This window comes from Accipiter gentilis, chromosome 10 (assembly GCF_929443795.1).
Source record: "Accipiter gentilis chromosome 10, bAccGen1.1, whole genome shotgun sequence".
In the NCBI taxonomy this organism is placed as follows: Eukaryota; Metazoa; Chordata; class Aves; order Accipitriformes; family Accipitridae; genus Astur; species Astur gentilis.
This window is the reverse complement of record NC_064889.1, coordinates 31,079,660-31,095,702: the sequence shown is the minus strand read 5'-3', so window position 1 is coordinate 31,095,702 and position 16,043 is coordinate 31,079,660. Positions and strand designations below refer to the sequence as shown.

At 37.6% G+C, this 16,043-nt stretch overlaps 1 protein-coding gene across 4 annotated transcripts in view; it reads right to left on the bottom strand.

The window, feature by feature from the left end:
* Positions 1-16,043, bottom strand: part of OGFOD3 (2-oxoglutarate and iron dependent oxygenase domain containing 3) — a 49,870-nt gene that overhangs the window by 11,164 nt on the left and 22,663 nt on the right. For all 4 annotated transcript variants that reach the window (XR_007507518.1, XM_049812711.1, XM_049812712.1 and 1 more), the window contains 2 exons: positions 13,548-13,701; positions 6,232-6,355 (listed from right to left, as the gene is read on the bottom strand). Coding sequence is in view for 3 of the 4 variants with exons in the window: in XM_049812711.1 (XP_049668668.1) it covers positions 6,232-6,355; positions 13,548-13,701 (278 nt within the window). In the remaining variant the exon portion in view is untranslated. The remainder of the gene's footprint in view (positions 1-6,231; positions 6,356-13,547; positions 13,702-16,043) is intronic.

Sequence of the window (16,043 nt, the reverse complement as noted above, 5' to 3'; positions counted from 1 at the left end):
AAAAAACCCACAACCACAACAGGTATCTGATGAACCCTAGTTACAAACTTGTGCCAAATTTATTTACTAGACAGAGAAATTACCTGCTGTTATAAATACAATCACCGATTCTCATAGCAAACTCTCCCACAGCCAGCTCGTAATTTGTAGAAGTATCACCAATACTTTTACGAGTACCTGCTTCTATTTTAAATTCAGAAGCACCTTGACTGAAAGCTTCCAAGTTACAGTTATTAAAGAAAATAAGTGAACTTAAATTATTTCCTACTAAAAGTACCTGAACATTTCTAGACTTCGACAGAATCCCTGCCTGCTTCTCTCCTATAAGCACAGTTGGTTGCTCAAAATAACAGGAGTTTCCGCCCTGTACATTATGTCTGAAGGTTTGACAACCTAGTGAAGTATTTAGAAGTGAAAACTGGATAACTGTGCTCTCTCCAAATCACAGGTACTGAGTCTCACCAAAGCCTTTTGGCTCCATTTCTTCTCCCTGCAGCCAAGGGGACAGGGATATCACCTCTGCTCTGCCTTCCAGTTCTCCCTTCCAGTACTCAACCTCACCAAACCAATACTGCCAAGTCTGCTCTGTTGTCCCATGTTAAAGCACCCCAGGCAGCTGCAGAAGGTTTCTAAATTGGACTCCTACAAAAAGTCCTCACCAAGAGGAGCCTCTAAGAGCAAAGTGTTGCAATTTCAAATCACATGAAATACCTCTGGATCATCTCTTTCACTTTACTTAACCTTGCTAAACATGGCATGATTAGTAGAGCTGTGGTCAAATCACATGGATGCCCGAGTTCTAGGTTTTGGACTTCTGATAAAGGAATTCATCCTTACATTTAGTAAATCACTAAAGCATAAACACAAGGGTAACTTCTGCTGCTATTTTAGTCAAAAAATGGCCTTTAAACAAAAAGACTTCATGATAGCACCTATGGTGTGTGACACTAACACCCACAAAGCTTTGGAACCAAGAAATTCCTATCAGTAACTGAACTATACAGTGTAGCACAGCTGAACCTGCAGTTACTTCAATATTTTGTTTTCCTTTATCTGTTACATTACCTGAATTTCATCAAGTAACTGGTTGAAGCTGATTTCCCTCTGCTCCCTCTTTATGCCTGCAGCTTTGTCTAGCAGTATCAAATCAAATTCATGAAATATTGGCCTGCATATGCATTACATAAAACAAAGTCCTGTGCAGCAAGAAATGAAAGCACATAAGGTGCATGCTACATGTATTCATTTATAATCAAGTAATTTATACCAGGGTAAAAAGCCTTAGAGGCCAATTCTCACTATTGACAGTGCTTCACAAAGCTCTGTGGATCACTGTAACATAAGGCATCTATTTAGTTTCCATCCCCCCAACAATTGTTTCATGGTCCAGCTAATGTAAAGTGACCATTACTATCCTCAGTAACAGATACCCTCAACAAGACAGTGTACTTTATATGAAATAATTCATATAAGCACCATGTTAACTGAAGGTCTGACCTGCACCTCCCAGGTACCTATTGCTTTATTGGCCCAATTAAAATATTATTTCTTCTAATGCCATCATAAACCTATCATCAACTTATCCTTCCATGAAAACAAAACAGAAAGCAAAAGAAAATCTCCAGAGTTCTACAAAGAAGTGAGGGGCTATTGAGCTATTTTCTACCAATTTTTGTCACAATTGCAACACATCCTCCTTTTTCTACCATTTCTCTCTGCAATCATCTTACTAGTCCCAGGTGCAATTTGTGATTAGTATTACAAATCAGTAATAATTGCTGTCCTGCAACCCATGAACTTTGCATAGCTTGTTATTACTGCAGCAGCTGCTAATGCTTGCTCCATTTATTCTTCTTTCGGACTGACAGCTACTTCTGTGGATTTTTAAATCATTCTCAACTTTCAGTTGTTACCAATTTAACATCAAGATGTCCTCCAGTTTTACTTATTGGAGCAAAACTAAAGCTAGGAATGCCAGAAGATTATCATGATCTAGACTGAATCTGGATAATGCAGATTGAATGTAGAGAAATATCAGACTACCTATACTCAGTGGGGGGAAAAAATAAATAAAGCCACTATTCCATGGTACAAGATGGATTACTAAATACATCCTTTAAACACTGTTTTCACACCTTGTGTTAATGTTGTTGTAGTACTTCTGAATCTGGAAATCTTACTTTTCTCATCATTGTCCTGTCACTATGCTGCATTCCTTCAGCCTTTAGTAGTGAATTCCTCCAAACTGATTTTTTAAAGAGCACAATAAAATAAAGGTATGACAAATTCCCACCACTTAACTGCACTTATTCTCATGATTACCGGATCTGAGATTCATGTGATATCTAACCACTGCAGTAAAGCTACACTTACCTCAGTAAATGTACAGACACCCTGAAGCCCATTCCTGCACTATAACAAAGCTCCATGTGCATTCTTAAATGTATGCTTTTCTTTACCTGAGCAGAAAAACTAATTGCTCAGGCTCTGAGTATATGCTTTTTTCCACTCTAAATGAAGAATAATCCAGCTTCACAAGTTCCCAAATAGCTCATACCTTCATCTCAAATATTTTTACACTTTCAGAAACACACACTTCTGACAGCTATGAAAATATGCTAAGTTTGATATTCAAGGAAGAGTCACATTTCACTCTCCAATGCACAGAATTCGTGTTGCACCATAGATTTTCTTCCACACACAGAAGAAGTGATTGCGATCTTTTCCTCTACCCTTATATAATAAACAACTTGTATAAAGAACAAACTTCTTTATGAGTAGAAAATAAGTGTAGCAAAGCTGACCTTAAAACCAAGAAATATACATGCAAATAAGGAACACACAACTGGTACAGATATTTTATTCCAACTGCAGGGTTTCATCTACACTTTACCATGAAGTGAAGTCTGTGACCTTCTAATATTACCAGTCTCCAAATTCACACAAGACTCTCCAAAACTATGAAGTTCTAAATATGGTTTACACTGATAAATTTAGTAGCAGCAGAAAGCATACCAATTTTATCATTAAAAAAGGAATGCCTGATGTCTGCCATTTAATCTTAGTCCTCCTGTATCTATTGAAGACTACTAAAACAGGTCTCAGGCCAGCAAACAAAAGTTAATATTGAAAGAGCTGTGGGCTTCGTTTTGAGGAACCTCATTCTAACTTGCTTTATTTCATTTCATCTCTCGAACAGACCTACCCCTGGTGCAAATAGTAAAAACAAAATGCTAATACCTTAATTCTGGAAATAGAATTAATGTAGCCACTTAAAAGCAACAGATACTACTTTAAAACTGTTTCTTTGTCCAAAAAAAAAAGTTTTCCTTTCAAAGTAGGATTTCACTTGGCTCCAAGGATTCTCTTACTCATGGTACAGCGAGTTTCTTGCAGCAGACAGAGGTCCTGACTTAAGTCAAAAGACACGTATATACTTCTGAAGCCCATCAGGGCACAAGAAAGATGTGTTCCTTAATGCCACATTTGGTTATGAATTAGCCAAAGGTCTGTGCATGTGAATTGACATCACAGTGGTGACTTGTTCATGTCCATTAAAAAGAAGAAAAAAACCCTCAAGAGTTTCTAGGTTAATAAGTTATAATTCCTTCTTAAAGCTAGACGTGTTTGTTAATAATTGAACTCGGCAATGTCATAGATCATGCTACAAATTATATTGAGAGTCTTTCATTCAAATATGTGAGAATCAGGACTTACAGACTTCTTATACAATCCATCAGTGGTAGAGAAGTGCTAAGTGTTTTAAATTTAGGCTCCACTTCTAACAAAAGAGTTTTCCCTGTCCCTGTCTAGCTAAGGCTCATCCTTAAATGGCAAATGCTGCGAAAGGGTTTGAAGCAGCAGTGGGGATTGCCCAGACAGCGCTCCCAAACACAGGAAATCCCACAATGTTTTATTTTTAATTGTCTTTTTTTCTATTTCCAATTACTGCTTTTCTGCTCTGCTGCATCAGTAACAATGCCTTTCTGTTCCCTACTGTAAAGCCTGACACTTTAACAAATTACTGCTCACAGAAAAAGGAAAGTGCTCATTTTGGCACACAGTACCAGGTTCCCAAAACACAGACCAACTTTGAGACAACAAGAAGTGCCAGGTTTTAGAACTGAAATGGCATTAGCAACACAGAGAAGGTAAATTAGCTGTCATGCACTAAAACTGAACCAGCAATTATGACAGTCATGTCTAAAAAAGCCTGAATCTCCTCAATAAGAAGCATAAAAGCTTATCAACACAAGGTTTTAAAAGTTGGGTTGGAGTGACAAGAGAAGCACAAAGGATCAAAAGAAGCATAAAACAAACAAACCAAAAACCAAACAAAACAGAGAGGGAAGGAGAGAAGAAACACTGCAAAGGAACATTCTGAACATGAAATATACATCAACTTGTACCAGCAACACAAAATACCCTGGGGTCATTCCCTCGCTCACATTCTCTCAAGCCACCTTTTATCAGTAAAAGGAAAAGTAAGTGCAATTGCCTTCACATTGTGCTTCACCTCTAAAGCTTTTCTCCTTTTCTCACAGGATGCTAGTAGTTATTTAGATTGCACCATAGGTAGTGACACAACCACGGGAACCCTGACAACTGTGTTTAGACAGAGGAGTGTGTTAGAAAGGTGTAACCGGCATTAAACTTTATTTTCTGTTATGTACATGTAGCACATTTGATCTTTAAAAAAAAAGGCCATTCCCTATAAGCTTTGCATTGTTTCGGTTTAACAGGTGTGTTTAACCAGTTCTGTGGCACACATACTGTCAACATAACAACCTGTTAAAGGGAATAGCCAAAACCAGGTGCTGTTTAAAAAAAAAAATTTTCTTTAAAAAAAAAATAAATCTTTCTCCCTTCCTCCCCAAGAATGACATAAAGAGCAAACACCTTGCAGCAGAGCCTGAAAATTAACCCGATGGGGCTGAATGGAAGCAATTTCACAGTTGCAAGACTTCTTGAAATTAAGTCAGGAGCACATTGCATACAGCAATCAGACTGAGTGCCCCTGTACTGTGCAAGGAGACAGCTGTCTTCCTAGCTATCTAGAATTCAACTATGATTTCTACAGCTATAAAAACATGTTCATCTTAGAACGGCATCTGGAAATGAAGCAGTTTAATGAGTTCCCTTTCCAAATACTGGTAGCATCTTTTACAAGAGATGGTACTTTCAGTTTAGGGTTTATTTCCAACCACAAAAGCCAAAATAATCAAACATACAATTCGTGACACCAAACCCAGAATGCAGATAATCTCAGAGTTTATCTGAACCAGCATTACTGCTGGCGAATGGATTGCTAGGATCCATAAGTCAAAAAACCCCCACACCCATCCCCATTTGCAGGCAGCAACAGTCAGAAGTCAGTTCTGCTTGGGGTAATGCCTGTCAGGAGACAATTACTGAGGCTGTTTTTAAATGACTAAATTTCCATCTTTTCTATCTTGAAAAAAAAGGCAGAACCCAGTAGGAATATAAAGTTGCCCTTGATTTTTTTTTCTGCAAAAGTGTGACTGGTCTTGCATTATAAAAAGGTTACACTGCTGTAAGGTCAGTACTCACCCGCCAGACAGATGAGTTGAGGCTGAGCTCTTTCTTCCTGCCCCAAAATAATTCTAATTACAAATAATCGACTTAATAGAAAAATCTTAAGCCAGCCCTTAAAGGAAAAAGCTTTTTTTTTTTTTTTTTTTTTTTAGTTGTAACTCACAGCCATCAGAACGTTCATCCCTGTCAGATCTACTGAAAGCACGTATGGGCTTATAACCAAGTTACCATGGTTCATCACGTTACTGCAGGTTAGTAGAGCTGTGGTAATCAATCATCTTCACGCCCAGCTCACAGCAATTATAGCGTATTAAGCCCCTCCTTGAACAACAATGGAATTTCAGGCCAGACAGTCTAAAATAAATTGCTTTATTTCACATTTGCTGTAGTCACTAGTTATCTTTAATCTTGACGCATAGTGACCTGCTAAGCTGTCATAACTGGATTGCAGTTCTAAGCCCTACAGCTTTGTAAGGCTTAACTCCAGGTATTTCAAACTGTGCCCACATTTTAACCTTTTTTAATCTTTACTTTTTAAAGTAAATCAATCTGAAGACAAAATGCTACATTATTCCACAGTTACTGCTGACAAAGTCCCACTATATCTGCCAGTCCACCCAGTTAATAAATGGCACAATTTTGCCTGCCTCAGCGCAGGCAAACCAAGACTCTTACCTGCTCGGGGCTCTATTGTCTTGTTGGAACCTGCATCCATAAACACAAACCGTCCACCACCAAAATCTTCAGTGTAATCAGAGAGATAGAGCAGTGAAGTGTAGTCAAAAGAGCCATAAGTCACCTAGGAGTAAGACAACATTACCAAACATTACCAAATTCTACTCCCATCTCCGCAGAGCACAAATAATTACGCAGATGGATCTGGTGGGTTTTTCCAGTTTTCATGTATTTCATAAAGGGGTCTCTGAAAGCTGAGAATGTTCTTTTATAGAAATTATATATGTTTATTAGTCTATTCTGTTTACACACACACTATATACAAGACTAGCTTGTTATGCTTATTATTTCTATTATTACAGTTTCCATTGCTAAAGAAGTGCTCTTAGTAATTTCTATCATCCTAAGCATACTAAACTGCTAGCAAAAAACAACACAGTGTCAGAAGTTACACTTCTGCATTGTATCAAAAATATAGAAAGGCTCAGATCTATTTATACTATTTCAAGATAAAATTTCACCATACCCTTACTGAGACCCAAGAACAGCCTTTGACTAATTAATTCCGTCATTATCTAATCATGGTTATAGGTTTCCAGAAACCTTACCTTTTACTCTTTTCACCAGCTACCATGCAAGAGCTTCATGGTAACAGTGAATCAGACCTTTCAAGTAAACACGCATTTGTTGGAGGAACTTCCACTCTTTTCCATATGGGTTTTGTTTAAAAACCTTCAAATGTGACTTTCAAAGTCTCTGCTTCTTCTCAGCCTACAGACCAAACACCCTATTTTTAAGTATAACAAGGTGATTTTCCTTCCTTCTAAAGTATTATTTTTGCTCAATATGTACAATGAAGATGGAGAGAAGAAACACTATGTATTAATGCTCTGAGTGAAGCTATCTAAATATTTAACACTGAGTTTAGCTGATTCTGAAAGTATTTCTTTTTCATATCTGCATGTCACCAACAATTAAGAATATACTTAAAATCAATGGTTGTATTCTCCAATTTCTTTACAGTATTTCAACTCAATCAAGTTCTGCATTACACTGTCAAACACTGACATGTGCAGCACAGTAGTACTGTATTTGCAGAGTGTTTTGACTGACCTGGTGACTGTTAGAGGTAGGTGCTACTTCCAAACTTAGAAGCTTTCTAAATATTTTCAATTTTGTTTTAAGTTACATTCATTAGAGCCAGTTAAATTTTGGCTCAACAGCAGTTGTACATATTATTCTGTAAGGGCAATGACTAAAGAGAACATAGCAGCAGATGGAATAGGAAGACATTTTCATTCTTACTTATTTTATTATTTCGACCATAAGGGCTTAAAGGAAAAAAGCCAAGTCTGGTGATATGCTGCACTACACAGTCCAAATCACAAGAATGAAAGAAATGTTTTCATAATCACCTTCTCCCCATGTTTACCCAAACCTTCATAGAAAGAAATGTTTTCGTGATTACCTTCTCCCCATGTTTACCCAGACCTTCATAGCAATACAAGGCAATAAATGGGAATTAATGAGCATGTGGTACTGCTGCACCTCAAAACAGCCATTCTGCAGCCCTCCTCACACAATCAGCTTTGCAAAGCTATTTTCACCTTCATTGATTTTGTGATAGAACTCCCACTCAATTTAAGGAAGTCTTCCAGCCAGCGAAGGCATTAGCATAGTAAAGAAGTTTGTTCAACTCATACTTGCAAGTCTAATGCATGAAAATTGTTTTTATGAACCCTTCAGCGGTGTGGCAATCTTTGTTCCATCAGTGCACTCCCCATCCTCTCCAAGGTGGATTTACCAATTTTGAACTTCTAAGAGCTGATTTCAAACCATTTTAGCCTAACCAAACACATCTGATTTCTATAGATTACTAATCTGGGGAACCAAATATGCAATGGAAAACAGCTTCTCTGTTCCTGTTCTTGTTCATTACTAACTCTCAGAGGGCTACCATGCCTGAGAAATGCAACACTACAGAAAGGAGGCACTAAATTATACTCAAGTTACTTAAAATGCTAGAACTCCCACATGTATATCAAATGTCTTTTTTACCCTGGTAATGATTTCCAATACCAGAAAGGTTAATAATTGAACCAGAAGTTCAAACTACATGACAAAAGCTGTCATTAAAACCAGGTGATAAGCCATACAGGCACACTGCAGTAAAACAAGTTTCTATAGCTCCTTATGAACAATTCAATAGAAAAAACGCAGGGATTTCCATTCAGCCTGATGCTTCATACAGTTAATATGCTCTTTTTGAGGACCCTTTGCCCAAATAAGTCAAACACAGCTAATATTTAATGGTAGATGCTCATAATGATTTTTATATGATACTTCTTTAAAGACTATTATAAATACAACTAATTGTCAGAATTAGCCAGACACATTTTGCAGTGTGGCACCCTTGGGTTTTTGAGGAACACATGTTTATATGCAACTCAACAGTTGTAGGAATATGCAACAGGCCTGTAGTTACTAAGAAAGATATGTATGACAGCATCCTCTGCTTTCCATTGCAGAATAAAATACAAACATGTATTCACTTTCCAATAAGCATAGGTCTAGCATGATATCTTGCAGAAATTAGGAGTCACAACTGCTTTTTTCCTGTAAGCCCCTACTTATCTCTTTGTGCACATAATCACAAAAATAGCCTTGATAGCTACTTCCAATGTTCTATATATTGGTAGTATCTATTTAGTTGACATGTAAGACACCAAATAGCATGTCACTGAATTACAAGGGGCTGTAGGTGAGCGGAGGTAGCAGGTTTGAGCAGACGCAAAGAATAAACTTCCTCGCATTTCAAAGACAATGCTGTCCTAAGGCAGAAGTAAGATCTTTTGATGTATTTCATTAAATGTCTGACTGGGGGTGGGGGGGGAGTTAAAAGTCTACTAGAACAGAGAGCAGCTGCTATCAGTGATAGATTCAACAGCCAGAGAAAAGGGGGCTGCTAGAAGGGTTAGGGAGATGGAGAGCATATCGCAGGTAAGGAGACTTGAAGGTTTGGCTTCAAGCTTAGAGAAAGTTCTTGGGTTCAACTTAGAGAAAGACAGACTGAAAAGGGATATGATTACTACCTATAAATACATGGGGATGGGAAGAGGTGGAACTGGGAGGAGGGAAAGAAAATAGCTATAAACTGATCATGAACAAGTTTAGGCTAATTTAAAAAATTTAAGAAAATTTGCACTTAAGTCCTGGAATAGCTCTGATAGAAAAAATTCAAGGAAGATAAACCAAAACTGATCTTATGGTGGAACCTGACAATTCTGTGAAGGATGACACGATCCTTGCCCAGGCAGGGGACTGCAGAAATCTTCAAGTCCTGCATCACTTCCATTAGAGAACTATACTGCTATCAAAGTTGAGTGTGCAACAGCAATTCCATTATAAATCAGACATTTGAAAGGCTCAGTTCCAAACAAATTCCATCCAAGATGAAGCTCCACATCTTAAGCCAACACTCTCTTTATTTGATTTAGCTGCTTATAAATTCAACAAGATTAAATGAGTCATTTGGGTGATTTCAGGGTTTCCATTCCTGTATAACTAAAACCAAGTAAATTTTAGGGAAAAAACCAAAGCATTATACAGACACAAAAGATCTGCGCTATTCCATTATGCAGTTAAAATCTTCCAAGACAAGGATATTCAGATTGAGAGATATAATTGCAATAGACTCAGCAATATAGGGAAAAAATGCAAGAGGGGTATTTGTGTGCTCCAAGAAGCCTACATCCTTGAACCAACAGTGTCAGAGATTCGTTTTTCAAAGGCTTATTTTTAACCTTCTTTTGGAAACAGGCAGGGAAAAAAATCCTTAAGTCTTCTAGGAGAAACCTTCACCTTTTAGTTATTATGCAGAAATACATAAAGTGATTTGTTCTTTTCCAAGGGGAAAGTATAAATAATGATACAACACAAAAGCATCCAACAAAATGGCAAAATATTTAACATGCTGGATTTCATTGATCTTTCTTCAACTACTTAGTATTCACACTTGTTTTGGAGTCTACATAAGCATACTACTGCTCTTATCTGGGAAGTATTTCCTGCCTCTGATCAACAGCAATGCATTTTTTTTTCTTCCTTGCTTTCAACTGCAGTCTGAAGTGGTAGGTGAAACTTAGTTTGTTAGAGAAATTAAAATACAAGGCAGGCCGACTGCCCTGAAGACAACCTGTGAAGCTACGCAACTTGTCTACCCTATTTAGCCTTCTCTGAAATATTTTCTGACCTACTGACCTTCTATTTGAGTTCAGTTTCCTGCATAGCCTGATCAGCTATAAATACTTATTTTTTACCTCCTTCTAAACACATAATGATATAGATACAGATATACATAATGTACACCTAGAGTAGGCTAAAGTTACATGCAAACTTATATTCTACACATACTGTAACATTTTCTGTAAGCCATGATCTGGCAAACACATACGTGAACACTACATCCAGATAGGTCTGTTCCAATTGCACTTTAGGGGAAAATAATACCAGACCTTTTGACACACAAACAGAAGTTAGAGAGGAGAGAGGAATTAGAGGCTTGTTTGTGCAGCAAGGAAAAGATTCAAATTAATACTCTGGTGCCAATTCAAGTGAAATGACGTACCAGAAGTGAAAGCGGACAGTGTCCAGTAGCAGTGATACATGATGATGCAATCTGGACTTTCATGATGGACATGAAGTGAACAGGATCGAGGATGTATCTCCATCAGACCCTATTTAAGGCATCATTAGCCTGGTTCAAACTCGGAATTTTCAACCAGGCAATGCAAACTGCTATCGTTAAACTGCAGAAGTAACTGTATTAGCTGGCAATAGCTGAAGTCCTTTATCCTAGAGAAGGGATGAACTACTAAGCTGGGGGAGTTTCCACAAGAACGACCCCAGCCCATAGTGGCTTGGCCCTCTCTCTTCAACACCCTCTGCACTGGCAACAGCATTTGCTCCACGTGAAGACCAAAGAGCGAGAAATGGACCTCCAAGTCATGAGCTCAAGAAGTAATTGAAATAAACAGCACAAGCTACAGTTCTCACTCCTAGCGTTACCTAGACAATACTTCCCTCAGAAAATACCCTGAAATTTAGCATAAGTGATATTTTCATATTTTACAGCAGGTATACTTTTTTGGGGGGGTGGGGGTGGTGCAAATTCTACAGGATTATGAACAAGGTGTTTAGTAACTGCTCCAACTGGGATAATTATCTCTTCACTACTGTCATAAATCAGACTACCCAATTATCCAGTATAGAAACTCTTATGGTTTAGGTTATGCATAGCAAATTTAAGAGACCACATTTTGTGTTTGTTTTGGTTTTTGAAGCTGGGGGCAGTTAGAAAAAGCCATGGCCTGTCAGTTGGTGTATCTGCTCCCTGAACAGACAGCTTGTGAGATAACAAACAAAACGTGGACAAAACAGATGGATAAAACCAGCAAAACATCTAGCCTGCTGTCCATCATGTACAGGCACTGTCAGGATGCCATAACAGAGAAGCAGCTTCTACGAAGGAAACAAATTCTCATCACAGATCTGCTTCTAAACGACAAAATAACTTGTATATTATAGTAGATATTTAGGTAGAAATACTTAATTGTAAGGTTATCCAACCACCTTATTCATTTACCAATACAAAACACATGCTGAAAAGAGTAAAGAGAATATTGGCAAGCCTAATGCTTGTGCAGCCGCAAATCTCATTATAGTAATAAATCAGAGTCTAAAATTCTAAAATACACTTTTTTGGGCTGAAAGAAATGGAGAAAGTAGCCATCAGCTATTGAAATTTACCATTTTCTCTTCCCTTGTGGCAGTCAAATTCAATTCTCTGAAAGTGTGGAAGAACTATGAGGAAGCTATGAATTTATTGCACTTCACACAACCAAAATCACTAGTTTATTTGGTGTCCCTTGGAAATGAACGCAACAAGTGATGGAATTCTTAGGAACCCCAACAGCACAATTTACTTCCTACAACCAGCTCCTACTAGCACTAGTCAAAATAATCTGCATCTCAAAATCTTCCCTACCACCTCTGGTCCTAGGTCTACTCCTATTCAATGTTTACATGACAGCTTTTTAAACAAAAAGAATCCAAAAGCTGGTCTTGTCTTTGTTATGTCAGTGACAGCAAATTCCACCCTGCATTACTTTCTTCTTTGGAACAGTGGCTGTATCAGGTATCATCACTGTCACCATGTTTTCTAAATTTAAGCTGCTTCTGCCTACATGACAAGAAAGGGCACAGGAGCTTACACTAATGTTGTGAGCAACAACAGACATTTTACTTCCCTCAGACTGACTTTTCCCAGGAAATATTTTCAAGGCAAGGAATATTTCTCTGTTTGATTTTTCATCTTACATGCTTCAGTTCATAGACTTCAAGGTAAACTACACAAATACAGACTCTAGCACTGAGATGTAACTTAGATTTTGATGGGACAAGTTTTATTTGGTTCCATCTTGAGTGATCCATAACTCTAACTTGTAAATCCTGAACACATAAAATGTGGATATTCTGTTTTTTGGGGGTTGGGTTTTGGCTTGGGGGTTTTTTGGGGTTGTTTTTTGTGGGTTTTTTTTGCCATTTGATTCTTCCATTGTTAATTTGTATTCTGTTGTGCTGCACAGAACCTTTGAACTCTATTAAATTGAGAAATAAACTCAATACCAATCCCAAATCATTTAAGTCCATTGAGAAATGCAAAGTCTTAAGCTACAAGCCCGCAGATAGAAAGAAGGCTAGGCAGTTAAAAGAAAGTCACAATACTTCCATTCCAAACCCAACAAAACATCAAATTATTAAAAGAGGGTACCATATCCCCATTGAAGAACATGCAGTAAAAAAGCCTCAATTCAGGTACAACTGAAATATAGATGTTAAGCATTTATCAAAAGGCTCAGATCAACTAACAATAGTGACTGACTAACCACTTAGAAAGAGCTCCTGCTAGACCTGGCTGAAAGTGATACCCTAACTGGGAACACAGGTTTGATGAAACTGAAACACTTTGTAGGTGCAGGTCAATTTAATCAACGTTTCTGACAAAGGAGATTCCTGAGTAGTCATTCACACAATTCATTAATTCTAGCAGAACTAAAGTAGAGAAAATAAAATAAAAAGAATGTACCAGCCTAAGTTCCTAAACTCACTTATCCTTCCATTAGGTTCATCCCCCGAAGGATTTTTACAAGCATCAGTTTTCAAACACATTTGACTGATTGTTTAATGCAAAATTACTTTAAAGTGATCTCATAATAACAGGAAACATTTGCATCCTATCTCAGACTCCTACTTACCTTGTCAACATGTGGGTGCCAGTATTCATCATGTGTTGTCTTGGCTTCAGTGTTGTTTATTCTCGAGAAGAACGTTGGCTTAGTCAGGTACATGGAAGCAGAGTTGATGCCAAACGCCTGAGCAATCTTCTGTTGAATTCTCTGTCTCACATCACTGCAAAGAACACACCACAATACAATGCAGCATGCTAAGTGACACACCTCTCTCCTGCTTTTCCTGTATTCTCCTTCATTTACTGTTACTGCTTCTTCAGAGCTAAGCTTCTTCCTTAGCTAATAAATCATGGGAAACATATACCCATACTTTCCCTCTTATTTTGCCTGAAATAAAGGAGATTTACTATACCAAAAAAAAGAGACCTCCCCCTGCGGTGTTTTGGGTTGGTGTTTGTTGGCTTTGGGTTTGGTTTTTCTTTTAATTCTCAGAATATCAAGAAAAAGAAACTATTTGTCCCCCGTGGCCTAGGTTTTAAAATTTCTCTGTGTAAACAGTCTGTTTTCCTGAAAAATTCCACGCATATCTCACTGTTTATTAACTACTGAAAAGATTAAAGTCTTTCACATATATATTTTTAATCCAAAGAATATAACTAGAAAGTTGTATCTTCAATAAAGGGTTGCTCCTGGAGCACCTTCAGCTATTTTTACACTAATTTTAAATTAACCGATGACGCATCTGGCACCATATAACTCAGGGTTCTCAGTCAACATATGTACTGGTATCATAACTACATTTTCCTTAAAAATGAATGCAAGATGTCTTTCCCAACTATTTCTACCTTTGCTATCCCTGTGTTTCTTGGGAGACAAGAAGAAAAGAACAGGATTTTTATTTTTATGATTACGAAAACAGAAGACTAATAATCACACATGCTTTACTATACAGACCTGCTTATATAGCAGCATCCATCCTTCAGGATAGGTATTGCTGCATACAGGGCTAGAACAGGGTCACCTAGAATAGCCAGCCTTAGTTCAGTCAATGGCACTTTTAGAGAAGAGATTTGTGATTAATGAAGAATACCACTGGAACTTCTCACCAATAAACACATACAGCTAGTATTTAACTTTGAGGAAATTTAAAAACCAGCAAAGAATGCAATAACACAATGAGATGAAATGAAAACGTTGGGGTTTTAAGATGTAATCCTCTATGCTTCTCAAAAGCTTTATATTGTTTTCTCCCAACTTTAACACATTCTTAGCTATTGTATTAGTCTTCCTTCCCAAGTGCTTCAAAAGCAGCATGCAAACAAGGTATTCTGAGTAAACACACCTCTGAAGTTCTGCATGGAATTAAATTAGTAGTTTTGCATCTTTTCGGCATCAGACATTTCTCCACTGGGTAGTACTAAACTTCAGCATAATTTTCAAGAAAAGTTTTTCCCAAGTATTTCTCTAGGGAACTTAAACAGTGACAAAAAGAAGTGACAGAACTAAAACCAGACCTACAGTGTTAGGCTGCGAATGTCACCTCTTAAAAACCATTTCCACAAGTACTAAAAAAATCCTAAATATTCATTCTGTTCACATCTTGTCCCTCACCAAAAATAAAAATAAAAAAAACACATACAGATCTGATTTTTAACCTGTCTCACTTTACATTTTTAAGGGCCTAAGCTTTAGGAGTCAATTCAAGCTCAATTAAATTCAAGCTAGTTTACATGTGAAATATCAAAACCATTAAATGAAGTTAGAGCTGAGATTTTCAGGTATTTACATGGCTGCATGAACTGAGGTTTCAAGTTGAGAGCTACATAGTGGTAGAGCTGGTAAAACTGACGTCAGGAAAGGATCAACAGGTCCTTCCTATCATGCCTGTGGGAGCCTGATCTTTGTCTCTTTCCTTTCCAAGAAATAGGACTACAGCAGAGACTTCCTTATGTTTCCCCAAAAACATTAAATGTAATTACTCATTTCACTTCATGAATTGAAGGCAGCTGGCACTTTGAACAACCCAACACAAGAATTATTAGCCTAACCCACAAATACTAAAGCAGCATATTCCCTGGCTCTGACACCGGCTGGCCACTTGCATCAGCCAGCTGGAATATATCTACTCTGAAGTAGTTAGGCCATAGTCTTGACATAACTTTAAATCTCTAGTAGTTGTATTGCTCTAAGCAGTACAGCTTCCTCTTTCAGGCTGATTCCTTTTCCACTTTTAAAAGCTTTCTGTTAAGATTTGCTGCCTGGTGTTTATAAGGGTCCATTAAAGCTTCACTCCTCTTTGAGACTTATGTGCCATGGCTTTGGGCAAGACTGCACGTTTTGCAAACCAAGCAGAAAGCAAAGCTCTACTCGACTCTTCCAGATAGACAAAAAAATGCAACCAAAAGTCTACCTGGTTTGAACTGGCCAATGGGTTACCAAAAGGAAAGGAAAATAAACTCAACAGTTTAAGTATGCTGCAAAGAGAAAATAAGCATTTTTTCAGAGAATAAGTTTGTTTTTTCCTGTTTATAAATCAAGTGGGCAGGGCAAGTAGTGAATAGG